At 40.3% G+C, this 27,668-nt stretch overlaps 2 protein-coding genes across 14 annotated transcripts; one reads left to right on the top strand and one right to left on the bottom strand.

Annotated features, from left to right (window-relative positions):
* Positions 1-1,197: 1,197 nt before the first annotated feature.
* LOC105490590 (zinc finger protein 140) lies at positions 1,198-4,334 on the top strand. The gene has a single exon (XM_071072440.1). The coding sequence runs from the start codon at positions 2,482-2,484 to the stop codon at positions 3,544-3,546; it is 1,065 nt and encodes a 354-aa protein (XP_070928541.1). The 5' UTR covers positions 1,198-2,481; the 3' UTR covers positions 3,547-4,334.
* LOC105490580 (zinc finger protein 891) lies at positions 3,594-27,553 on the bottom strand. 13 transcript variants are annotated; one of them, XR_011609473.1, is made up of 7 exons: positions 25,169-25,981; positions 22,508-22,620; positions 17,255-18,664; positions 16,927-17,046; positions 15,118-15,234; positions 12,091-12,211; positions 3,594-3,694 (listed from the first exon to the last, which is right to left on the bottom strand). XR_011609473.1 is itself a non-coding variant. In XM_071072430.1 (6 exons), the coding sequence occupies exons 4-5, from the start codon at positions 18,579-18,581 to the stop codon at positions 12,103-12,105; spliced, it is 1,764 nt and encodes a 587-aa protein (XP_070928531.1). In that variant the 5' UTR covers positions 18,582-18,664; positions 22,508-22,620; positions 25,169-25,308; positions 27,327-27,553; the 3' UTR covers positions 3,594-3,694; positions 12,091-12,102. The 13 variants fall into 13 exon arrangements, 11 of the variants coding, with proteins under 11 accessions (XP_070928531.1, XP_070928530.1, XP_070928534.1 ...); XR_011609472.1 differs by having other exon boundaries at positions 16,927-18,664; positions 25,169-25,979; XM_071072430.1 differs by lacking the exon at positions 15,118-15,234 and adding an exon at positions 27,327-27,553 and having other exon boundaries at positions 16,927-18,664; positions 25,169-25,308.
* Positions 27,554-27,668: the final 115 nt, after the last annotated feature.

Genomic DNA, 27,668 nt, shown 5'->3' with positions numbered 1-27,668 from the left:
AGAAGTACAGATGCACACTACTATGTTTAAATTTTTTTTTTTTTTTTTTTTTTTTTTTTTTGGTAAAGACACAGGTCTCACTTTGTCACTATGTTGTTCAGGCTGGTCTCAAACTCCAGGACACAAGTGATCCTCCAGCCTCAGCCTCCCAAAGTGTTCAGATTACAGGCATGAGCCACACCCGGCCCCAACAGCTTTTTCTATTTTTTTTTTTAAATGTCCAGGTTCACTTGGTGTATTTCAGTTCCCAACAAATTTCCTTGAAGCACTGCTAGATGAAGCCTTTATCTACTGCAGTGGATTTTTATATCTGATCTCTGGTCTTTGATACAATGTTTACCCTAAGTATAATGAACTTGTTCTTGTGTCTTATATCAATATTTTCTTCTGTGTTCTCTTTCCCTATTTCTATCCTCAGTTCCTCACTTTACATCTACAGGGCTCTTATTTAGGTACTCAGTAGATACAGAGTTGGTTTAAAGAAGAGGCAAGAAAGGAATTTAAAGTTTTATCTGTATTGACATAATTATTTTAATAGCTGTCTCACTGCCTCCCCTATCTTAATCTTTCATGTATCTTGTGTACCTACTGTATAGGTACAGATCTTGATCCATTGTTGAGATATGTATTAAATACTTCATCAAAGAAATGTACATTCTACTTTTCCTTAAAAGCTTGCAGTGAGAGTGATAACAGATAACATTTTTTCCAAAGTGTCAATGTACATTTGACTGAAATGAAAAATATATTTTTAGATATTACTGGGAATTTTAAACTTATGTAAAAGTTGTTAGTACAAAGAATGCCCACATTCATCTTTGCTTATACCCATTTGCCTTATCATTTGACGTATGATTTTTTTTTCTGAAACATTTGAGAATAAGTTTTATATATTATGGCTTTTTACCGCTATACACTTAAGTGTAGGTTTCCTAAAGATATGAATTTTTTTTTTGAGACGGAGTCTTGCTCTGTCACTCAGGCTGGAGTGCAGTGGCACAGTCTTGGTCACCGCAACCTCTACCTCCAAGGCTCAAGCGATTCTCCTGCCTCAGCCTCCTGAGTACCTGGGACTACAGGTGCATGCCACCATGCCCGGCTAATTTTTTGTATTTTTTTTTTTTTTTGAGACAGAGTCTCACTCAGTCGCCCAGGCTGGAGTGCAGTGGCGCGATCTTGGCTCACTGCAAGCTCCGCCTCCTGGGTTCACGCCATTCTCCTGCCTCAGCCTCCTGAGTAGTTGGGACTGTAGGCGCCTGCCACTACTCCCAGCTAATTTTTTTGTATTTTTCATAGAGACAGGGTTTCACTGTGTTAGCCAGGATGGTCTTGATCTCCTGACCTCGTGATCCGCCTGTCTCGGCCTCCCAAAGTACTGGGATTGCAGGCGTGAGTCACCGTGCCCGGTATTCTTAGTAGAGACAGGGTTTCTCCGTGTTAGCCAGGCTGATCTCAATCTCCTGACCTCGTGATCCGCCTGCCTTGGCCTCCCAAAGTACTGAGATTACAGGTGTGAACCACTGCACCTGGCCAAGAGTATGAATGTATTTTTAAGGAGACATTTCATATTATTTCAAAAATCTGTTCCCATTTAAAAATGATGAAGTCCACTGTTAAAATTTAGCATGGAGAAAATTAGGGCTTATGTTTGCCAAACACATTTGATATTAAGACACCGTATTTTTCTTTCCAACTTTCATTTTAGGTTAAAGGTTACTCATGTTACATGAGTAAATTGTGTGTCATGGGGGTTTGGCGTACAGATAATTTTGTCACCCAGGTAATCAGCATAATGCCCGATAGGTTTTTAATCCTTACCCTCCTCCCACCTTCCACCCTCAAATAGGTCCCAGAAAAGACATAATTGTATCAAATATGAGCTTCATAATAGTTCAGAGGGTAGAGTTGGAGTGAGGATCATAGGCTAGTTTTCAGAGAAACTGCTTTTTTTTTTCATTTAGAGTAAGTTATTGTAAAAGGTTCCAAAGGCACTAAATGAACAGAATCTAATGTCTTTGTGCAATCTGATGAACACTTGCAGTGTTTAGTAGCAGCATTATGAAACTGCCATTTTTAGATAATTCTGGCAGTCAGTACCATTTAAATGGTAGTGAAGAAGACTAGCAACCTGTTCTTCACAAATACTTATCTTTCTGATAGCTCTATTTTCCCCGCTCTTTCAATTACTTATATTTACTCTTTCTCCTTATTTACCTATATCTCTATCTCTATTTGATCTTTTCTTAAGTTCTGGGCATACTACTCAAGATTTCGGTCACAGCTGTGAAAGCTGTTACTGATATGATTTTTAAAAACTTCATTCTGTTGCTAAAGAAGGGAGAAATGGCCTAATTTTATTCAATACAGGAAAAATGAACATTCACTTCTTTTTGGTATCTTTCAGTTTCAGAGTCAAGTGGTGACATCAAAGACTTTTCACCAAAAAATGTCATTTATGATGACTCATCCCAGTATTTGATCATGGAAAGAATTCTAAGTCAAGGCCCTGTGTATTCCAATTTTAAAGGAGGCTGGAAATGCAAGGATCATACAGAGATGCTGCAAGAAAATAAGGGATGTATTAGGAAAGTAACAGTCTCTCATCAAGAAGCCCTGGCTCAACATATGAATATCAGTACTGTGGAGAGGCCCTATGGATGCCATGAGTGTGGAAAAACTTTTGGTCGACGCTTTTCCCTGGTGTTACACCAGAGGACTCATACTGGAGAGAAACCATATGCATGTAAGGAATGTGGCAAAACCTTTAGCCAGATTTCAAACCTTGTGAAACATCAAATGATACATACTGGAAAGAAACCCCATGAGTGTAAGGATTGTAATAAAACATTCAGTTACCTTTCATTTCTTATTGAACACCAGAGAACGCACACTGGGGAGAAACCTTATGAATGTACTGAGTGTGGAAAGGCCTTTAGCCGTGCCTCCAACCTCACTCGACATCAGAGAATTCACATAGGAAAGAAACAATATATATGTAGGAAATGTGGGAAAGCATTTAGCAGTGGCTCAGAACTCATTCGCCACCAGATTACACATACTGGAGAGAAACCTTATGAATGCATTGAATGTGGGAAGGCATTTCGCCGTTTCTCACACCTTACTCGACATCAAAGCATCCATACAACCAAAACCCCATATGAATGTAATGAATGTAGGAAAGCTTTCCGTTGTCATTCATTCCTTACTAAACATCAGAGAATTCATGCTGGAGAAAAGCTCTATGAATGTGATGAATGTGGCAAAGTTTTCACTTGGCATGCATCCCTTATTCAACATACGAAGATTCATACTGGAGAGAAACCCTATGCATGTGCCGAATGTGATAAAGCCTTCAGCCGGAGCTTTTCCCTCATTCTACATCAGAGAACTCATACTGGAGAGAAACCCTATGTATGTAAGGTATGCAACAAATCCTTCAGCTGGAGCTCAAATCTCGCTAAACATCAGAGAACACACACTCTTGACAACCCCTATGAATATGAAAATTCATTTAATTACCACTCATTCCTTACTGAACACCAGTGAATTTACACTGCAAAGAAAAACTACGAATGTATGAAATTTTTTTTATAGAAGTATAATGCCTTACTTTTACTTCGAAGAACTCTTGGAAAGAAGCCTTATGTGAGAGTGACGAATGTGAAGTAATATGGCCCACAATTTATTCAACATCCTGGAGGAAAAAAACCCAGAAATATGTGGAAAAGCCATTAATAACCACTCCTTTTTTTTTTTTTTTTTCCAATAAGGTGAAATTGATATTGTTGAGAAGATTCTTCTTCCATCTGGAAATATTGAGAAGACTTCATTTGGTAGGATTCCCTTACTCTACATGTGTAAATTCCTACCAATAAAGAATACATATCCAATAGATTGGAGAAAGCCAGAGATTATTAGCCCTCATTCTGCAACCGTCAACCAGGACAGAATGCATGGGCAAGGGATGAGCTTTACAAAGATGTACTTTGGAGATCAGGATATTCATGTTTAAGTAAAGTGATACAAACACAGTGATTCGGGAATGCCTTCATTTACAATGCAATACTTAAATTTTAATACTCTCGTAAGAGAAAAAGCAACTGTATAAAAGAATGTAGAGTAACTTTCTGCAATATTTCAAACCTGTATCAGAGAACTACACTGTGGGAAAACTACCATTGTAACGAGTGTAGCAAAATCATCTTAGATATCTGAAAAATCATACTGGATGGAATCTGTGAGAAAGGGTTCTATTTTGAGGGAAGGGGGATTGCTTTTTGTTTTTTAAGTGAATTCAGAAAATGTTATAAATAAATCTTTTGGTTTATTATAAACCTTCTACTTGCTGATTTTTTCCCACAGCATGTGATTCCAAAAGTGTAACTACAATATTGACATAAAAAAAAAGAGTCGTGTTTTTTTTGTTGAAACATACAAACATAACTAGAAGTGTTTTTAGGTGTTTTATGGTTTTAACTTTCAGACCGAGTTTGGATTTAAGGTAATGCTAACTGACAGTTATCCTTGAATCTGACTATAGACAGTTGTTATTCAGTGTGAAATAAGTATAAATAAGATACATCACAGAAAATTACCAAGGTGCTCTTCCTGTTTTGTTCCATGTACAGTAAAACCATTCTTTTGTAAGCATGTATTTAAAACTGTTCTGGCATTATCAGCTGCCCAGCTGGCAAAGCTCACACCATCAGGGTGAGTTTGCTTTAATGAGGAAGGTAAGCAATTTTATTTTGTAGAAAGAGAAGTAGAGAATATGAATAGGAATGAATTTAGCATTAATGGCTGCACTGAGGGCACATTTGTAGAAGGTGTTATTAAATACAAGTAGTTTTGTAAGATCTGAAATTTATAAAAGTTTTAGCCCAAAAACACCTTATTTACATGAACTAGAGTTCTAAATACATTATTGGAAGTACATTTCTTCAAACCTGCCATTGGCATGCCATATTGGTACATACATTTAGAAGCTTCTCAACTTTCCATAAGAGTTGTTTAGGAGGGGCTGATTTATCTTACAATAGTGTACAGTCAAATACAAGCAGCATGCCTTATTACATATGGGTATGTAATACCTGATTTGGTTTTCTCAGGCAGCAATGGTTTGTATCAGGGTAAAAATCAAGTTACACTGTCAGCAATATTAGGATATGAAAAACTCATTTATTTATTTATTTAAGGGTATACTGGATTTCTCCCATTATCTGCTCCACATCTACTCTCCTTCCTACTGTTTACTCTGTGGGGATGCACCTCATGAACTATATTAGAGGTCATCAAGCTACAGCCCATGGGCCAGGTATTTCATTTACATAGTCTATGGCTCCTTACCTCTACAACTGAAGAGTTTAATATACTGCCATAAAGGCTAAACATTTACTATCTTGCCCTTTACAGAAAAACTTGGCCAACCCCTTACTACATCAAATCTTTGCGCTCTAGTTTTTGTTTAGTGCAGCCAACATTGAGAACATTTATTTTGGAGCAATCTCCAATTAAGCAAAGTGATACAAACAATGATTTTGGAATGCCTTCATTTACAATGCAATGCTTACATTTTAATACTCTTGTAGGAGAAAAAGCAACTGTATAAATGAATGTACAGTGACTTTCTGCAGCATTTTGAACCTACTTCAGAGAATTACACTGTGGGAAAACTACCATTGTAATGAGTGTAGCAAAATCTTCTTAGGTATCTGAAAAGTCATACTGGATGGAATCCAGTGTCCAATCTTTTGGCAACCCTGGGCCACACTGGAAGAACTGACTTGGGCCACATATAAAATACATGAACACTAATGACAGCTATCAGTTATTGTGGCTCAAGAAAATTCTTCTGGTGTAGCCCAGGGAAGCCAAAAGATTGGATACCCCTGATTTAGAAGGAGATGTAAATATTAGAATGAATTACTATGTTCATTTTGTTCCCTTAGCGAGAGAAAGGCCAAACAACGCTCCCATCAGGGTATTAAGAAATACATTGTACCACTATCCTTGGACAACTGTGTGGTACCTACCCTCTCTAGACTGTAGATGATGCAGAACTTCTATAATGAAAGTAAGATCCCAATTTCAGTAGAGATCATGGGATCTTGGCATGGGAGGGGTTGGGTAAAATTTGCACCAGAGTCCAGGGGATGCACTGGTAATGAGAATTTTAACCATATAGGTGGCAATGGCTAAATGATTATGGGGTTCCTAGAAATAAATGGATAGGCCACAAATATACTATCTGACATATGGTTGAAGCCAGTTCACAGTCTTAAATATTCTCAACTGAGGGAGAGGCAGGTCCCTTTAAGAAAGACTATTGTAGGCTGGGCGCGGTGACTCAAGCCTGTAATCCCAGCACTTTGGGAGGCCAAGACGGGCGGATCACGAGGTCAGGAGATCGAGATCATCCTGGCTAACACGGTGAAACCCCGTCTCTACTAAAAATACAAAAAACTAGCCGGGCGAGGTGGCGGGCATCTGTAGTCCCAGCTACTCGGGAGGCTGAGCCAGGAGAATGGCGTGAACCCGGGAGGTGGAGCTTGCAGTGAACTGAGATCCGGCCACTGCACTCCAGCCTGGGCGACAGAGCAAGACTCCGTCTCAAAAAAAAAAAAAAAAAAAAAAGACTATTGCAGTGGGGGGCAGGGGGCTCATATCTACACTGTGAAAAACTGCTAACTTCTATTTTCATACTGAGCTAAAATATCCTTCAGAAATAAAAGTGTTTCGGAATAAAAACAATGGAGGAAACATGGCAGCATGCTTATGCTGAAAGAAATACTAGTTTTTCATGTAGTATGAAATCTGAGAAACTTGGAAATGCAGAAATAAAGAAGTAACACTGGAGGGGTAAATATGTTTATAAATACAAGTCAGGTGTTAGGAAATTATGGTCTATGGACCAAATCAAGGCCTTTAAGCTAAGAATGATTTTAACATCTTTAAAAAGCTGCTTAGAAAAATAAGAATATGCAACAGTGACCATATATGGCCTGCAAAACCTAGAATATTTACTCTCTGGACCTTCAAAGTTTGTCAACTCTGATAGAAATATTGACTTTACGTAAGAGTATCTGGTGGATTATAAAATACACATCAGACTAAATAGCACAACAATAGCACAAGAAAGGAGGAAGATGGTTAAAAGATGAGTCTGGGAACATTGTGAAAGTAGTAAAAGTATTAATTTGGCTCTCATAATCTGGGGGCTGGTTAAGTGTGTTCTATTTGGGGAAATTCGTAAAGCTGCATGCCTTTATGTATTATTATGTATTATGCTTCAGAAAAAAAAAAGTTTTTTTAAAAGAACTCTCCCAGAAGATTAATCTTCAGTATTGGAAAAAGAAGTTACTATGAATGCAGAAAGGGGATAGAGCAGCAGATGCAACCAATATTAGTAAAGAACAGTCGTGGGAGAATGACCACAATTCTGTACTTTTTTTGGAAAGCAACAATCAAATGCTTTGGGAGACTTAAGATACTCACAAATAGGTAAAGCTGGGTTAACTTTTGTTGCTGTGATGTGCCCAAAAGAATTTTCTATGATACCTCAATGTTTCTAAGGACGGGGGGCTAAGTGATTCATGCCTGTAATCCCAGTACTTTGGGAGGCTGAGGCAAGCAGATCACTTGAGGTCAGGAGTTTGAGATCAGCCTGGCCAACATGGTGAAACCCTATCGCTACTAAAAATACAAAAAATTTGCTGGGTGTGGTGGTGCATGCCTGTAATCCAAGCTACTTGTGGAGGCTGAGGCATGGAGAATTGCTTGAACCCAGGAGGTGGAGGTTGTAGTGAGCTGAGATTGCACCACTGTACTCCAGCCTGGGCGACAAAGCAATATTCCATCTCAACAAAACAAAACCAGAAAAAGAAAAAGGACAGGAAATTTGTTAAATCCCTCTGAAGAGATCCAAGAAATTTCAGAGCAAAAAGAGGTACCAAAACCTGCATATTGGGTACCAGTGATTTGGAAGAAAGAGTCCAAGTCCTTAGCAATAGTTTAAAAAGTCTGCCTTTAAAAGGCAGGCCACAGAAAAAGTGGCAAAAACTGTAAAAAAATTATCTGGTATGTTAACAATTCTTTTAAGAAAAAAAAAGGCAGAAAGATTGCTTGAGCCCAGGAGTTTGATACCAGCCTAGGCAATATAGTGAGACCCCATCTCTACAAAAAATATAAATAAAAAAATTATCCAGGTATGATAGCACATGCCTGTGGTCCCAGCAACTGAGGAGGCTGAGGTAGGAGGATCACATGAGCCCAGAAGGTTGAGGTGGCAGTGAGTTGAGACTGTGCCACTACACTCCAGTCTGGGCAAGAGTGAGACACTGTCTCAAAAAAGGGAGAAATAAATATTACAGAAATAAGTTTTTAAAATAAATTCTGCATCATGAATACCCACAATATCACAAAGGACAAAATTACACAGAAAAAATGGATATTGCATCAAAAAATATTTTAGAAAAATCAAAACTCCCATGAAACTGTGCTCATAGGTGGAAAATATAATTTTATGTGTTTGACATGCATTTAAGTTAGAGGTGAATTTAAGTCGTGACATGTATTAGCCATGAATTTCCTGTTTATGCTAAAACAAATCTCATTGTCTTTTAAAAAGTGAATGCAACTTATGAAAAGATTAAAAAGGAAACCCAATAACTATAGAAAATTTAACAATAAAGAAAAATTAAAAAAATTAAAAAGTGAATACTAAGGAAATTAGTTTTCGGCAAATTTCATACATGAACTATTGCAAATAAAAAGCTTCCTAGTCGCTCAAGATTTTTTTATACAAAAGTGTGATCTTTTTAAAACACATAATTTCAATCTTTGAAAAATGTAAATAGTTCCTTATAACTCTTCAAATAAAGTATAAACTCATGTCATAGCTGGCAAGGTCTTTTATTATCTGGCCCCTGCCTCCTTTCAATCTGGTTTCATATACTCTTCTCCTTACCCTTTTGCCTAACCGTTTTCCAGTTACTGGATTTACTTTCTGTTCCACAAATATGTCAAATCCGGATGAGTCCTTTTGCTCTTGCTGTTCTATTTAGAAAGCTCTTCCTCTGTCCCTCCGCCTCCTGCCCATGGAGCCGGACTAAGGAGCTCCCTACTCCTCCTTTACCTTCGTATTTCAAGTTAAATGTTAACTTTCTCATGTAGACCTTTCCTGTCTGCTCTTTCTCATTTTTTTTTTTTTTGGAGACAGAGTCTTGCTCTGTTACCCAGGCTGGAGTGCAGTGGCACTATCTCGGCTCACTGCAACCTCTGCCTCTTGGGTTCAAGTGATTCTCCTGCCTCAGCCTCCCAGTAGCTGGGACTACAGGCGCGCGCCATCACGCCCAGCTAGTTTTTGTATTTTTAGTAGAGCTGGGGGTCTCACCATGTTGCCTAGCCTGGTCTCGAACTCCTGAGCTCAGGCAATCCACCCACCTTGGCCTCCCAAAATGTTGGGATTACAGGCGTGAGTCACCGTGCCTAGCCCTGACTGCTTTTTCTAACACAATTCCCTGTTCTAATCAGAGAATCTTATTTGTATCCTTCATATTTTGAATTCTGCCTAGAGTAAGAGGAAGTCTAAAAAGTATCCACACCCTTTATCAACACTTTCAAAAAGTTTGCCTTTAAAAGGTAGTAAATAGAAATGGTAAGTTAAAAAATATATTTTCCCCAGCACTTGGGGAGGCCGAGGTGGGCGGATCATGAGGTCAGGAGATCGAGACCACCCTGGCTAACACGGTGAAACCCCGTCTCTACTAAAAATACAAAAAATTAGCCGGGCGTGGTGGCGAGTGCCTGTAGTCCCAGCTACCTGGGAGGCTGAGGTAGGAGAATGGTGGGAACCTGGGAGGCGGAGCTTGCAGTGAGCCGAGATAGCGCCACTGCACTCCAGCCTGGGTGACAGAGCGAGACTCCATCTCAAAAAAAAAATACATATATATATATATATATATATTTCAATTTTTAAAATCTGGTATTTAAAAAAATGAAAAGAATTTATTTGTCCAAAAATATCCTAAGCAAATTACAACTTTGAAGATATTAAAATCATGCTTTAAAAAGTATTAAGAATGATAGAATTATTTTTAAAAAATAGACCACAGGTCTGTTCACTAAACTAGGCATCTTAAAAAAAGACAAAATAAAAAAATTATGATATAAGTAACCATTGATAAAACTTTGGTGTTATGTCTCCATATTTTCAATGCACACATACATATTTATAACATGCATTAAAAAGTCATACCATAATATTTTGTGACTATTTAAAATTCATAATGTATCAAATATATCTCCACATGTCAATCCACACAGAATTACATTTTAATGACTGAATTATATTCCATTTTATTATACTGTTACTGGGAATTTAGGAATTTTCCAGTTTTTCACTAGGGCATGAAACTGAGGTGAATATTGTTACTTATGCATGCTTATATGAAAAATCCTTTTATAATATCTCAGTTTAAAATTGTTAGGTTTTAAATATTTAAAGGTTATAAATATTCCAGCTTTGGACATTTATTGCTTAACTTTCCCAAGTTTTTTTTTTTGGTTTTTGTTTTTAGACAGGGTCTTACTCTGTCACCCAGGCTGGAGTGCAGTGTTGCAATCACGGCTCACTGCAGCCTCAACCCCACTGCAGCTCAAGTGATCATCCTACCCCAGCATCTCTAGTGGCTGGGACAGATTCATGCTACCATGGGCAATTTTTTTTTTGGTAGAGATGGGGTTTTGCCATGTTGCCTAGGCTGGTTTCAAACTCCTGGGCTCAAGCAATCTACTCATCTCAGCCTCCTAAAGTGCTTGGATTACAGATGTGAGCCAGCATATCCACCCAGTAAGTTTGTACTAATTTATGCTTCCATTGGTAGTCTAAAGTATACCACACACTCACCAATACTTGGTCAACTCATCCCTTTTCATATTATAATATATAATGGAACAAAATATGAACACTAGCTCTACAAAAAATAAACTAAGCTTGTGTAGTGAATGGGGTGGTGGTGAGTGGGATGAGGGAAGAGAGGAGAGGGACTAGGAGAGGGACATAATATAAATAACATTAAACTGCTGTTGTCCTAAGTCTTAGTTTCTGCACACCTGTTATGGTGGAACATTTTCCTATACCTAGAAGAAAAATTAATTCCATGCATATTTAGTGTAATGGAGTCTCATGTTACTCAGGCTGGTCTCAAACTCCTGGGCTCAAACAATCCTCCCACCTCAGCCTCTAGAGTAGATAGGACTACAGGCACAACCCACTGCACCCAGCTCCTTGCAACTTTTACCTCACAATCACTTAAATAGCTTTTAAGTTAAACTTCCACTAGAATGCTAAAAGAAAAGGCACAAAATTTGTTGAAAAACCGTAAATGTTTAACTGAACACCTACACTGGGCCATGTAGTAAGAGTAAAACAATGAAAAATTTGGACAAAGTTCCCACCTTACAAAAACTTACAGTGTAGAGGGCACAATACACAAACAGGCAATACAGTGTGAAAGTGTGAGAAGTATTGTTAAAGCAGATGAAGGATACAATACCTAAAGGATAAACAGGACACGTTAAGTTAGGGAGATGGTGAAGATAAAGGGAATAATAAGAGATGAGGCCTGAAAAGGCAAGTAAGAGTTTGAGGAAGGTCTTGTAAAAAGATTTTATCTTAATTGGAGAAAAATGCCAGAAGATGATTAAAAGTGAAATGTTGTATGATCAGGTTAGTACGTTAGATGGATCACCCTGGGAAGTGTCGAGAACAGCTGATATAAACAATATTATTGATTGCAGTATTGTTATAAAAACTCTGGAGGCAAATGGATTATATTATGGTACAAGCATATAATCAAATGCTAAGCAGCTATTACAAATGAAATAGAACTACATGCACTGACACAGAAAGATGTTTAAAAAGATGTCAGATAGGCTGGGGATGATGGCCTCATGTTTGTAATCCCAGCAACTTGCAAGCGTGAGATGGGCGGATCACCTGAGGTCGGGAGTTTGAGACCAGCTTGACCAACATCGAGAAACCCCGTCTCTACTACAAATACAAAATTAGCCAGGAGTGATGGCACATACCTGTAATCCCAGCTACTTGGGAAGCTGAGGCAGAAGAATCGCTTGAACCCGGGAGGCAGAGGTTGCCGAGAGCCGAGAGACCGTGCCATTGCACTCCAGCAGGGAAACAAGAGTGAAACTCCTTCTCAAAAAAAAAAAAAAAAAAAAGGATGTGGGATAAAAGGTATAACTCAATTTTTATAAAATGAAAAAGTTTGTATGTACACAGTCTGACGGAATGCACATTCACCTACAATATTAATTTTTTAAGGCACCAGAATCTGGGGTTTCCCTTCTGTGTAGGGCAGAAGTTATTTACACTGTTTTCTTCTATGCATGTATTAGTTTTATAATTAAAAAACACAAAGTTTTTTTTTTTTTTTTAATAGGATACCATGGCACCTGCATAAAAAACATACTAAAGCAAAGTACGATTCAAGTCAGAGAAACCAGTTAGGAGGCTATTGCAATAAAATCCAGGTGAGATGCCGGGCGAGACCGTGCCTGAGTCTACCTGCTGGTGTACAGGATGAGTATTCCTTATCCAAAATGCTGGGACCAGAAGTGTTTTGAATTTTGAAATATTTGCATTATACCTACCAGTTGAGCATCGCAAATCTGAAAATCCAAAATTTTAAATGCTCCAACGGGCATTTCTTTTGAAAGTCACATCAGCGCACAAATAGTTTCAAGTTTTGGAGCATGCTGAATTTCAGATGTTCAGATTTAGATGCTCAATCTGTTCCAAGATCACTGGGCCAAAATTAGAGTGAAAGTCCAGTCCCAACCAAACAAAGTACAATCCCTTGCTGAGTACTCCTCAAGATGATCTTACCCAAGAACCGCATGCAGTTGGGACCATTTTCTCGAGACAGAGTCTTGCTCTATCGCCCAGGCTGGAGTGCAGTGGCGCGATCTCGGCTCACCGCAAGCTAAGTACCCATCATCTTCTTATAGACTGCTGGGATCTAACCTATACTCCCTCTGAATTTTGTTTTCACTGGTCATGGCCCTGGTCTGATCTTTTTTCCTATCAATACTGTCATAACAATCTTCTGTATTTCTCAGGCCAAAGCCACAAACCCTAAACCCCTGCCCTTCTGGAGATTCTTTCATGGTGCCCTCTGAGAATCACCTAATAAACTCCCTTAATATCCTCAACTATTTCCCTGAACATTTCCTTTCATTAAACTTGGCTGTTCCCTGGGGAGCAAAAAACCCCTGACAACAATCACATCACAAGGGGGCTTATTCCCATGTATTCCACATATCCACAGGCTGGAAGTGGGACCAGTATCTTCCTTGCTCCCTAACACTGCTTCTAACCATTGCAGCCTGGTAAAAACCAGTCCTTCCTTTCAGGCTCATACCATCTAATTATACCACATTCTACCTCTCTTCCTGGCTATCTTTTATTTTTATTTATTTATTTATTTGAGATAGTCTCGCTCTGTCGCCCAGGCTGGAGTGCAGTGGCGCAATCTTGGCTCACTGCAAGCTCCACCTCCTGGGTTCATGCCATTCTCCTGCCTCAGCCTCCTGAGTAGCTGGGATTACCAGTGCCCGCCACCACACCTGGCTAATTTTTTGTATTTTTAGTAGAGATGGGGTTTCACCGTGTTAGCCAGGATGGTCTCGATCTCCTGACCTCATGATCCACCCGCCTGGGCCTCCCAAAGTGGTAGGATTACAGGCGTGAGCCACCGTGCCTGGTCCTATCTTTTATTTAAATGACCTCTCCTCATTCATGTAAGACTTTGCTACTTGCTTATGAAACCTATAATCATCTATCTATATTTTATTGGCCAGGAACAGTAGAAATGGCATCTCTTGGCTACAAAGGGGTTGGGATAAGTAGTTTTGTAGCTAAATACAATACTACTGTTAGCAAAACTGAGGATCTATTCATAAAGAATAAAAAATATATATATTTAGTTAGTACTTAGCAGTGGCTGCCACACAGTAGTTCTTAGGAAACACAAAATAGCATTATATAGTTCACATATTCTGACCACTGCTCAGTGAACTTAGGTGTAAGGAAACAAACAGGTAATTTAAACCAACCCACCCATTTTTCTAGTCCTGAGAGAATGGTGGAAGTACCCCTCTGCCTCATGGCAAACACCAATCCTTTTGTTTGTGCTCTAAACAGCGACACCCCATTCTCAGAAGCTTATATTAAACTTTACTAAGCTGCATATTAAACCTCACCATACTACATTCATCACATTAGAATTCAAACATGTTCTAGTTTTTCATATTTTAAACATATTATCTTTACTCCAAATCTCTCTCCAGCTACTACCCTTTCTCCTATTATTCAAACTTGTCTACATCCAGTCTTTACTTCTTTGCCCTTCATTGATTCCTAAAGTCAGCCCAATCTAGCAACCATCTTCAATGTACCAGTTATTTTGAACTGCAATCACGAATGATCTTCACATGGCTGTATGTGTTTACCTTTTTAGACTTCATTTAATTTGATCCCTAACACTAAAAAGTTACCTTCACTTTTTTTTTTTTTTTTTTTTTTTGAGACGAAGTCCTGCTCTGTCACCATGCTGGAGTGCAGTGGTGAGATCTCATCTCACTGCAACCTCAGCCTCCCGGGTTCAAGTGATTCTCCTGCCTCTCAGCCTCCTGAGTAGCTGGGACTACAGATGTATGCCACCACACCCAGCCAATTTTTGTATTTTAGTAGAAACAGGGTTTCACCATGTTGGCCAGGATGGTCTTGATCTCCTGATCTTGTGATCTGCCCGCCTCAGCCTCTCAAAGTGCCAAGATTACATGTGTGAACCATCACGCCTGGCCAACTTCACTTTCCTTTTTGAAACTCGTTTGTCTTGGTTCAGTGAAACTCCACTCTTCTTGTTTTCTTATGTCTCTACTATGGTTCCTTTAAATGTACATCTTCAGGGTAGGTGGCAGACATTCTCTTTTCATTCTTATTCACCTTCACAAAACTTGTTATAGTCTCTTTACTGATGTCACTAAAATTTGTATCTCTATCTAGACACCTCCTCAGTTCTAGAATTGCATACCAACCTCTTCATCTGGATGTCTCACCATCCTGAAGCTAACATGAATAGCTACAACAGCAGCCACTGCCTTCTTTCTTCCACCGTATGCCGCTCCTGTATTTTGTTAGAACTAATCTGGTATCTGCAAGACCAAGCAACAAAATCTCATGCTTTATTTAGCATTTAAAATTTGTAACTTCCCCTCGATCTGAAAACTTTCTGTAGTTCCAACACTGAAATGTTGGGATACTCTTTTTGCTGCTCTAAACACTTGCTTTCAGTGATCTTGGCTCTATCTTCATCTGCTGCTTAAGCATAAAAGTTCTGTCAACATTCCTTTTCCATATTTTTTTTATATGTTCCTCTTCAAATGTGTATATCCAACATAAAACATTTAACTCTATATACCTGTTTTTCTACAATATCGTGACTGCGTTGACTGTATTTATGTAGTGCTTTAAAAAAATATCAGTAAAAGCCAGGCATGGTGACTCATGCCTGTAATCCTAGTACTTTGGGAGGCAAAGGCAGGAGGACTGCTTCAGCCCAGGAGTTTAAGAACAGCCTGAGCAATGTAGGAAGAGCCTGTCTCTACAAAATATATATTTTTAGAATTAGCCAGGCATGGTGGCATGCATTTGTGATCCCAACTACTGAGGAGACTGTGGTGGATCACCTGAGCCCAGGAGGTCGAGGCTGCAATGAGCCATGACCACACCACTGCACTCTAGCCTGAGAGAGAGAGACTCTGTCTGAAAAACTTAAAAAAAAAAAAAAAAATCAACTAACATATTTTTCTCAGCCTGGCAAGGTGGCTCATGCCTGTAATGCTAACACTTTGGGAGGCTGAGGTGGGTGGAACACCTGAGGTCAGCAGTTTGAGACCATCCTGGCCAACATGGTTAAACCCCATCTCTATTAAAAATGCTAAAATTAGCCAGGCGTGGTGGTGGGCACCTGTAATCCCAGGTACTCAGGAGGCTGAGGCAGGAGAATCACTTGAATCTGGGAGGTGGGGGCTGCAGTGAGCTGAGATTGTGCCACTGCACTCCAGCCTGGGCAACAGAGTGAGACTCCATCTCAAACAAACAAACGAACAAACAAAAAACTTTATTTTTCTCACAGAGAAACATGTCCAAATACAAGCAGTGCAGGGCTGCTACAACTATTTAAAGATTTCTTTGAGGAACAGGGATCTCTTTCTTCTATTTCATCCCTTGGCCACAGTTGTCATTTTCATGGTCACAAGATAGCTCTTTCAGCAGCTTCAGGAACGGCCAAGTCACAGGGACAAAGATGAAGTGCAAAAAGTAGAGGACAAGATAGATAGTTTTGTTCTCAGTGATATGTCTATTTTTTAATCAGCAGGAATGAATGATATGGCTACCCTTAGCTACAAGAAGTCAAAGAGTTCTATAACCACATACCTTATTGTTCTTGGCCAGATGGAATTCATTAGTAAGGAAAGATGAGCTCAATGTTTGGTTGGCTGCTAGCAATAGCAGCCTCACTGGGCCAGAAAACAACTTTCATAAAAACACCAACAAAGCAGTAAAATATAGTCCGGATTCTTTGAACACAATGGAATTAACCCAGGAACCAACAATAAAAAGATAACTGAAAATATACATACCTCACATATTAAAAATACCTAATTCCAAACAGCCATGGATCAAAAACAGTTGTAATTAGTACTTATAGAACAAAATGTTGTATTACGAAAGAGCCATTTATAACCTTAAATGGTTATTTTAGAGAACAAAGACTGAGACAAGGAGCTTGCAATCCACCTTAAGACAATGAAAACAGCAATTCTACATTCGTTAGCACTTACACAGTTTCTCTCTCAGTATGAATTCTCTTGTGTATAATAAGTGAAGAGCTCTGACTGAAGGCTTTTCCACATTGAATGCATTCATAGGGTTTCTCTCCAGTGTGAATTCTCACATGCCTCCTAAGGGAAGAGGAAACACTGAAGGCTTTCCTACATTCCTTACATTCATAGGGTTTCTCTCCAGTGTGAGTTCTTACATGCATTCTAAGGGATGAGAGCCCACTGAAAACTTTCCCACAGTCACTGCATTCATAAAGATTCTCTCCGGTGTGAATTTTCTTATGAACTTTAAGGTGAGAGCTCGTGTTGAAGGCTTTTCCACACTCACCGCATTCATAGAGTTTTTCTCCAGTGTGTATTCTCTTGTGTACTATAAGGTAAGAGCTTGTGCCAAAGGATTTTCCACACTGATTACATTCATAAGGTTTCTCTCCAGTGTGAGTTCTCATGTGAGCCTTAAGGGATGTTTTTTGACTGAAAGCTTTTCCACACTGATTACATTCATAGGGTTTCTCTCCAGTGTGAGTTCTTATATGTCTCCTTAAGGTTGAGGAATCATTGAACACTTTACCACATTCTTTACATTCATATTGTTTCTCACCCATGTGACTTTTCTTGTGTAAAGCAAGATTAGAAATCCTTTTGAAGGCTTTTCCACATTGATTACATTCATGTTTCTTTTCAGTATGAGTTTGTCCTTGTTTCTTAAGGGATGATTGATGACACAGGGTTTCATTTTTATTACATTCACAGGAATTCTGTGCCATATGCAAATTGTTAGGTATGTGAAACATATTATATGTGAAGTGCATTCCATGTTTAGAATATGTGTACTCTTTTTGTACTGTTTGGTTTCTCTGAAGATGCCACAGAGTTGTATCACATTCATGACTTTCATAGAGCTTCTCACTTACAGAGTTTTTCACATAATTGTTTATGATTGAATTGTGTTTCAAACATCCAATCTCTGAGTAACATTTTTGGCAATGTTTACTGGCGAAAATGCTCTGTGAAAAAATAAGTTTTGATCTAAGTTTAGAGGTTTCCTCTAATTCATGATCGTCACAGAATAGCTCCTGAGATACTGTTTTCTTTGGGGCATATGTCACTTGCCTCCAATGTTCCCCTGGAATCTTACACTGTTTTCTGATCTTATGGAATTCCCAGTCTTCTTTTAATGTGGAGGACCAATTATGCATTGTGAATTTTATCATTTTCACTGCACTGGATGGCTCCTCCCATAAAATTTTCTGCACAGTTGATTCTGTGGTTTTAGGTAGAATCTTCTGGTCTGGACAGATGCCTTGGGGAATTCTCTTTTCCATATTCCTTATCTCTTCTTGATCCAATGGGGAAATCACAGTAAGCTTGCAAAATTGATATTCCACGGAGGTGAGATTTCTATAGTTTTCCAACATCACATCTCTGTACAGACTTCTTTGAGCAGAATCCAGCATCATCCACTCGTCCTGAGTGAACTCCACAGCTACATCTTTGAAAGTCATTGGTTCCTGTAACCAGGTTGTCAGAAATATAGTAATCATCCTTTCCTCTTCAGCATTTCTCAGATGGAAATGGGCAGAGTCCTGTTTAGTGAAAGCCCATGTGGAAGATAGGTCCATAACTGCCATTTTTATGAGTACATAAGCCTGCATAGTAGAGTGGAGAGATCAGGATGCTTCTGTTCTTGTTTCTCCAGTCCAGTCACAGGAGGGATGCATTTCACCCAAAGTCCTCCCTGTAGCCAAAGAAGCAGGTTCAGGTAAGAGAGCTGGAAACAGGGACCCATTTGGGGAAAGGTGAATACAAAATTGTAGACCCTCCCCATTACATCCCAGCAAGGTCTAATGAGCTTAAGATCTTTACTGGGATTTGTACCGACATGCAATATAATGATCCTTACCCACTTCAAGAAATACCATCCTGATTCTTTGTACTGGCTTCTCCTTCAGAACACTTTGAGCTCTGGGTGGATGGGGCATGAGTTATTTTAAAAAATTAAAACTGAAGAGAACCAACCAGTAAAAACACATGGCTGTCAAATTAAATTTAATGTACTACTTGCTACTTTTTTTTTTTTTTTTTTTTGAGACAGAGTCTTGCTCTGTCCCCCAGGCTGGAGTGCAGTGGCGCGATCTCGGCTCACTGCAAGCTCCGCCTCCCGGGTTCCCGCCATTCTCCCGCCTCAGCCTCCCGAGTAGCTGGGACTACAGGCGCCGCCACCTCGCCCGGCTGGTTTTTTGTATTTTTTAGTAGAGACGGGGTTTCACCGTGTTAGTCAGGATGGTCTCGATCTCCTGACCTCATGATCCGCCCGTCTTGGCCTCCCAAAGTGCTGGGATTACAGGCTTGAGCCACCGCGCCTGGCCACTTGCTACTTTTTTAAGTTAACTTTTTGGGACAGAAAAATCATTTCCCTGTGAAACACACCTATTATATATAAATTTCTTCTGTAACTTGTTTACAAGAATAACCTTACAGGACTGACAATTTGGCTGCTACCCTACCAAGGAATTTTATTGAAGTTAAAGGTGTATATGTGACTTTGAAACACATGTTCATTTCAGTGAGAACATATGGACACAGAGTGGGGAACACACACTGGGACCTGTCGGGGGAGGGCAGCAAGGAGAGCATTAGGAAAAAGAGCTAATGCATGCCGGGCTTAATACTTAGGTGATGGGTTGATAGGTACAGCATATGTTACCTATGTAACAAACCTGCGCATCCTGTGCATGTACCCTGGAACTTAAAAGAAACAGATGTTCATTTGATTACTTCCAGTTTAACCTCCCTCCCTAAAGTCCATATTGTCATCTATGATAGTTTATTCTATCTAACACTTGAATGGGGTCAAGTGACAAAGGAAGAACCATGAACTGCATTCCCAAGTTTGGAGTGAGGCACTAACTATTAATATTAGATACTGTACTCTCCTGGATAATTTTTATAATGAATTTAATGTAAATAACAAAATAACATATAGTGTAAATACAAAAGATACATGCTTGGGGACTTCAAGAATCACGACAAAGCACGAAACAATTTATTACACTAATATTTTTAAAGTTCTCACTTTTTGAAGACTAGGTAGTTAACCATCAAATGCAAGTCTTCTCTGTCAATACTGTACATCAATAGAACTCAGTTTTAATGGACAAAATTATAGAATTGACATTTTTATTTAGACAAAGATCTTTGACAGGTAGATTCTTTGTCCCTAAACCAGAAGTGTATATAGGTCTGTCACTTTAGGGAAACTTATTTAGAAATAGATTTTATCTGATTTGTTTACTGTATTCCTAGTACCTAGAAGAGTCCTCAGTCCATGGCAGAACTCAACAATTTGAGTAAACCAAATGAACCTATGATAATTAAGGTTTTGTACATGGGGGTATTTCTTCCATACCCACACCCTTCTTTCAAGAAGGAAAAGGAAATCGTCAGGCTTCTGGGTTGGGTACAGGGGCTAATGCCTGTAATCCCAGCACTTTGGGAGGCCACCACAGATGATTGCTTGAGTCCTGGGATTTGAGACCAGACTGGGTAACATGGTGGGACTCTAGGTCTCTACAAAAAATTTAAATATTAGCCAACCATGGTGGCATGTGCCTGAAGCCGCAGCTACTCAGGAGGCTGAGGTGGGAGGATCACTTGAGTCCAGGAGGTCGAGACTGCAGTAAACCATGTTCATGCTACCACACTCCAGCCTGGGCAACAGGGTGAAATCCTCTGCTTGAAAACGAAAACAAAAACAAAAACACACACAAACAACAACAACAATAACAACAAAGAAAGTTAGGCTTCCTCTTCAAGAAAGAAAATATGTTTGCCCTGTAGTAAAAGATGTTAAGAATTGTATTGCAGGTTTAACCCTTCATTCCTCATAGTTTTATTTCTTTTCTAGTTATAGGACTAATTACAAACACTAAACAACTTTACTAAACAACAGGAAAAAAAAATTTGAATAAATGTTGAGATTCACTAGGTGAATCACCGTAGGATTTTGATTAATGTATGTATTTAACAGGGATTTCCTGAAATGTAGTTTTTAAAGTTCTATAGAAAATTAAAGATATATAAAAAAGGCAAATACTTTAAAATGCCTTACCCTATTACATTTCAAAATACATAATAAATCTCTAGTAAGTAAAACAATGATATTAGGGCAATAATAGAAAACAAAACAGTATCTTCAGAAACAGATTCATGTGTCGCTAGACATTTAGTACATAACAAAGATGTCACTTGAAATCGGTGGGGGGAAGGATGAACTATTTAATAAACGATATCAAGACAAATGGCTTTCTGTTTGGAAAAAAACACACCCTTCACATTCACAAATTCCAGATGGATTAAAGATGTGCATATGTGTTGAACAGGAATTCCAGAAGAGGGAAAAAAAAGGAAATAGAAAAGAAGCAATGTGAGATATAATGATTGTTTTTACTCCAAGCTGAAAGAAGGATACATAAGTCCTTGATCTGAAAGCCTGTATACCATGTGCCATGTAGAATACATTTTAAAAATATACCAGCTACCAGCTACACTGAAGGTAAACTACAATATCAAGAATAATGTGTAAAACTTTAAAGTTACTGAAGAAAAAAGGCTAATTATATACAAGGGAATATCCATTATACTGACTACAGAATTCTCAGTTGCAAAGATAGAGGCCAAGAAGGCAATACAATAGTATCTTCAAAGTACTAAAGGAAAACAACAACAACCTAGAATTCAATTGTATGCTAAAGACTGAGAGCAATATAAAAGGCATCTATGTGGGTGTGTGTGTTTACCACTCAAGATAGTTCCTGAAGGAACTACTAAAAGGATGTAAGCTGAACTCAGAAGAAAGCAGTGGGGTGGAGGAATAAAACAAAAGCAAAGGAGGAATTCAGAGGAAACAATGTAAGAAACAGAAAACAACAAACTTCAAAGCAACAACAGCATATTCAAAAGAGCAGACAGCAAGAGAAACTGGAATTAAAACAACATGGAGACATAATTTTTCTATGGAAAAACCATAAAGACTTCAAATTGTATAAACGTTATCTGGACCATGAGTCAAAGAAATAAATTTTACAAATTCATGAGAAAACAGAAAAATCTGAACACTGCCTATATATTTATTATTTACTTATTTTTTAGAGACAGAGTCTCACTATATTGGCCAGGCTAACCTTGAAATCCTGGCTTAAGTGATCCTCCACCTTAGCCTCTTAGCCTCCGGAATGGCTGGGACTACAGGCATACCCTCCCCACCCCACTCCCTGGCTTTTGCCTATAAATTTGATATAAAGGAATTACAAATTTTGCAGGTGTGAGAATATCCTACTTAAGAAGGAGTACTTATCATTCAGAGATACATTTTGAGCTATTTACAAATAATATATAATGTCCAAGATTTGCTTCAAAATAGAACAATGGGGCCTTCTTCACAAGATGGTGCTGATGGCGAAGAAGGAAACTCCTGCCTCTCCTAAGGCTAAAACCAAAGCAAAGGCTTTGAAGGCCAAAAAGGCAGTGGTGAAAGGCATCCACAGCAACAACAAAAAAAGAAGATCCACATGTCACTCACCTTCTAGCAGCCCAAGAACTGAGACTCTGGAGGCAGCCCACGTATCTTCAGAAGAGCACCGTCAGGAGAAACAAGATTGACCACCGTGCTATCATCAAATTCCTACTGAGTGTCTGCCATGAAGAAGATAGAATGTAACACACTTGTGCTCATTGTGGATCTTAAAGCCAACAACAAGCCTTCCTCACAGGCTTGTGAAGAAGCTCTATGACACTGATGTGGCCAAGGCCAACACCTTGATCAAGCCTGATGGAAAGAAGAAGGCATATGTTTGACTGGCTCCTGGTTACCATGCTCTGGATGTTGCCAACAAAATTGAATAATCTAAACTGAGTCCAGCTGGCTAATGCTAAATATGTATGTCTTCTCATCAGGAAACAACAAAATAGGATGATTGGTACACTATACTATTATACTTGTATATGTGTTTGAAAATTTCGTAATTTGAAAAATAATCAGAGATATTTCCTCTATGAAATAAGAATAGAACTCTATGGATTTTTTTGTAATTTCCCAGGAAATTAAAAATTATAATGTAAAAACTCCCCCAAAAGGTACAAGGGTTAAAAGATAAACTTAGGGCTGGGGGTAGTGGCTCATGCCTGTAATCACAGTACTTTGGGAGGCCGAGGCAGGCGGATCACGAGGTCAGGAGATTGAGACCATACTGGCTACTGTGAAAGCCCGTCTCTACTAAAAATATAAAAAATTAGCCAGGCGTGGTGACAGGCGCCTGTAGTCCCAGCTAAGTGGGAGTGTGAGGCAGAATGGCATGAACCCAGGAGGTGGAGCTTGCAGTGAGCCGAGATTGCGCCGCTGCACTCCAGCCTGGGCAACAAAGCGAGACTCTGTCTCAAACAAAAAAAAAAGAAAAAAAATAAACTTAAGGAACTTTTCTAGAAAGCTGATCTTGGCTGAACACAGTGGCTCACTCCTGTAATCCCAGCACTTTGGGAGCCGAGGTGTGCGAATCACTTGAGGTCAGAAGTCTAAGACCAGCCTGGCCAACACAGTGAAACTCTGTCCCAGCTAAAAATACAGCAACAAAAAAAGCTGGATGTGTTGGTGCACACCTGTAATCCCAGCTACTCGGGAGGCTGAAGCAGGAGAACTGCTTGAACCCAAGAGGTACAGGCTGCAGTGAGCCAAGATGTGCCACTGCACTCCAGCCTGCACAACACAGTGAGACTCTGTCTCAATAAATAAATGAATAAAGCTGATCTAAAAGAACAAGAGTAAGTGAAAAAAAGACAACTATATGAGCAATTTTAAGGTCCAACCCCAGATTACTCAGAGTTCCAGAAAGAAAAAAAGGGAGGAAGAAACAAATATGGGAAAACTTTTTTTTTTTTTGAGACAGAGTCACTCAAGCTGGAGTGCAGAGGCGCAATCTCAGCTCACTGAAACCTCCGCCTCCCAGGTTTAAGCAATTCTCTGCCTCAACCTCCCAAGTACCTGGGATTACAGGTGCCGGCCACCACGCCTGGCTAATTTTTGTATTTTTAGTAGTAGAGACGAGGTTTCACCATCTCGGCCAGCCTAGTCTTGAACTCCTGACTTCATGATCCACCCACTTCGGCCTCCCAAAGTGCTGGGATTACAGGCGTGAGCCACAGTGCCCAGCCAGAAACTTCTTATTCCTTTAAAAAACACAGTATCTAAGAATTTATCCATCAAAGCAAGTAATTTCTTTAAATATTAGAACACACATCATCATGAAATCTTTGAATACCAAAGAGCTCCAAGAGATGATAAACAGATTACACAGAAAGCAACATTAGCAGGTATGAAATAGCACTTCTCAACAGTAACGGTAACACTGCCCCATTTCCTATCCAGCTTCACTGGCTTTCAAAATTCTAATGGAAAGTAACTTCCCACTGAGATTTGTATACTAGGTGAAAACACCACACAAATGTGAGGACAAAGTAATTTCTATTCATTTCTACAACTTTAATATATGTAAATCATATGGACCCTTTTTCAAGGCAGTAAGATTACAATCCAGCAAACAGGAATAGAAGTGCTTTATAGGAAACAGGAGATCTAACACAGAGGTGAGATGAGGAAACTGATGAGGGTAAAAGGGAAGCCCAGTGGTATGCCAGTGTGCTGCATGCCTACAGAGTAACTGATCAATCTACATTGTAGGGGGATGTCCAGAAAAGGAGAAAAGTGGTAAGACTGTATGACAGATTAGCCCTTGAGGAAAATGGAACCAAAAGACATTTTATATAGATTTAAGAAAACCTAAGTAAATGAATAAAAAAGGCAGTCATTATAAACAAGAAAGGTAAACCTTGTACAAGAAAGAAACATATTATGGTTCAGTACTACAGACTAGTCATCAAATGAAAACACTGAACATATTTATCCAAAATTTGTGGGAGAAATATTTGTAAAATAATTACATTGTGATTTAAGGATGTGGAAAGAAGACAGCCAAAGTTTTTATTTAAAAATAATGTCTGAAATCAGTGAATAAAAAAATACTGAGAGGAGTTCGAAGCCAGAATTGCTTAAATATTTTCAAGTGGTTGCCACTGGGAAGAGATGGGGTTAAGGTGTTTCTTTTTTTTTATTATGAGTCTTTCAACATATTCAGCTCTTAAAAATGTACACACACATTTCTTGGAGCACAAATAGAAATAAATTAATTACCCAGTCAAATCAAGAAGCAGATGGCCAGGTGTGGTGGCTCATGCCTGTAATCCTAGCACTTCGGGAGGCCAAAGCGGGCGGACTGCCTGAGCTCAAGAGTTCGAGACCAGCCTGGGCAACACGGTGAAACCCCGTCTCTACTGAAAAATACAAAAAATTAACCGGGCATGGCACCGTGCGCCTGTGATCCCAGCTACTGCGGAGGCTGAGGCAGGAGAATGGCTTGAACCTGGGATGCGGAAGTTGCAGTGAGCCGAGATCCTGCCATTGCATTCCAGCCTGGGCGACAGAGAGAGGCTCTGTCTCAAAAACAAAAACAAAAATTGGCCGGATCAGCCGGGCTTGATGGGGCGTGAGGCAGGAGAATTGCTTGAATCCAGGTGGCGGAGGCTACAGTGAGCGGAGATCATGCCACTGCCCTCCAGCCTGGAGACAGAGTGAAACTCTGTCTCGGAAAAAAAAAAAAAAGGTAGGAAAACAGCAACAAAGTAAAAGAAAAGTTTAAAATTAAGAGCAAAACTTACTGTAACAGGACCCCCCCCCCCAAAAAGACCAAAACAACAAAAAAAAAACAAAACCAAATCTACATTTTTGAAAAGACTAATGTACACTGATACCTTATAGGAGTAATCAAGAAAAAAAGAACACCTAGATAATTAGGTTCAAAAAAGAAAAAAATAACAATTACAGCAGTTATTTTAAAATATTAAAAAGTAGTGATTTTAAAAATCACCACAGAAATTACTTACAGTGATAAAATAGCATGGGCAATTTTATGCCAATAAATTTGAAAAATTACACTAAAAACAATTATCTAGGAAAAGGTATCTAAAACAGAATACAAACTAAAATACCTAATCAATGAGACTTTTAAAAAACTGAGTCAAGGCCGGGCGTGGTGGCTCAAGCCTGTAATCCCAGCACTTTGGGAGGCCGAGACGGGCGGATCACAAGGTCAGGAGATCGAGACCATCCTGGCTAACACGAGGAAACCCCGTCTCTACTGAAAAATACAAAAAACTAGCCGGGCGAGGTGGTGGGTGCCTGTAGTCCCAGCTACTTGGGAGGCTGAGGCAGGAGAATGGCGTAAACCCGGGAGGCGGAGCTTGCAGTGAGCTGAGATCCGGCCACTGCACTCCAGCCTGGGCGGCAGAGCGGGACTCCGTCTCAAAAAAAAAAAAAAAAAAAAAAAAAAAAAAACTGAGTCAGGACTGGGCGCGGTGGCTCACTCTTGTAATCCCAGCGCTTTGGGAGGCTGGCAGATCACCTGAGATCGGGAGTTCAAGACCAGCCTGACCAACACGGAGAAACCCCCGTCTCCACTAAAAATACAGAATTAGCCACGGCGTGGTGGCTCATGCTTGTAATCGCAGCGACTCCGGAGGCTGAGGCAGGAGATTCACTTGAATCCGGGAGGCGGAGCTTGCGTGAGCCGAGATCGCGCCATTGCACTTTAGCCTGGGCAACAAAGAGCGAAACTCCGTCTCAAAACAAACAAAAATTGAGTCAGAAGTTAAACTAAATAAGACCAAAGGTTCTGCATGCAAATTGTACCAAACTTTTGGAGGCGGGGCGGGGGGCGGTGGGGGGTGGTGACCTGTTTTACAGAATAGAAGAGACTGTGCTGTCCAAATTATTATGAAGTTTATAAAATCTTGTTAGTATAACGGGCAAGGAGAGTACACAAAAAGATTAAAATGCAATCTTGTGAGCATAAGTGAAGTCAAAGGGAGACAGCCAATTGAATACACCAGAGTATAATGCAATAGGTGAAAAAAACTATGGCTGTGATTCAACCCATTATTAGATTTGGAGATTCAAGAGGCTGCTGGACAGGGAGGCGTGCACCCTCAGCCCTCCCGTGTTGCTTAGAAAAGGAGGCAAACGCGCGCCCCCGGTCCCCCGGCGCTCCCTGCGTGGCACACACAGCCAGCCCGGGACCCCTCCGCCCCTCGCGCCCCTGGTCCCCGCGCGCCACTCGCACCCGGTAAGGGGCCCCTCCTCCCTCAAGGGCCTCTCCCACCGCCGCCTCCCAGGCAGGCTCCCCGAGGCCCAAACTTCCGTGAGGCGACGCCTGCACGCAGGAGAACTCAGCGGGCGAGGCTGAGCCCACGAGGGACGCATCCCGGTTGAACAAGCCACCGCCCTGCACGCTCACCCATCCTCGGCGCCCGCCTCCAGGCGCCCGCGGTCCAGCCTAAGGGGGACGTAAGGCCGAACTACGTTTCCCAGGAGCTTGTGCGCCGCCCCGCGGAAGGAGCGTGGTCCGTGCGTCACGAGCGCGCTCTCGGCGGAAGGCCCGTCACGGAAGTGTCCGTCACGGAGTGGCGGCTGGGGCGCCGGCGGGGAAACGCCGATTCTAGGATCCCGGGGCCCGCGGCTGACGGGCTGGGGGCGGGGTGCGGCCTGAACGCCAGGCTGGGGCGCGTGCGTCACGGTGTGTGTGAGGGGTGCGTGTGCGTGCGTGCGCGGCAGGGGCGGGCGCAGGACTAATGGGGCG

This window comes from Macaca nemestrina, chromosome 10, assembly GCF_043159975.1.
Source record: "Macaca nemestrina isolate mMacNem1 chromosome 10, mMacNem.hap1, whole genome shotgun sequence".
Lineage (NCBI taxonomy): Eukaryota > Metazoa > Chordata > Mammalia > Primates > Cercopithecidae > Macaca > Macaca nemestrina.
Note: the sequence above shows the minus strand (reverse complement) of the source record. Positions and strands in the feature narration are given on the sequence as shown.

What these genes read in the sequence shown, in the direction of transcription:
- LOC105490590 (XM_071072440.1), top strand. Translation starts at nt 2,482, where the DNA reads ATGGAAAGAATTCTAAGTCAAGGCCCTGTGTATTCCAATTTTAAAGGA.
- LOC105490580 (XM_071072430.1), bottom strand. Translation starts at nt 18,581, where the DNA reads ATGCAGGCTTATGTACTCATAAAAATGGCAGTTATGGACCTATCTTCC. An exon ending in CATACTGAGAGAGAAACTGT is followed by an intron (nt 12,212 to 16,926) that starts GTAAGTGCTAAC and finishes TTTTTTGAGAAG; the next exon opens with GAGTTTCACTCTTGTTTCCC.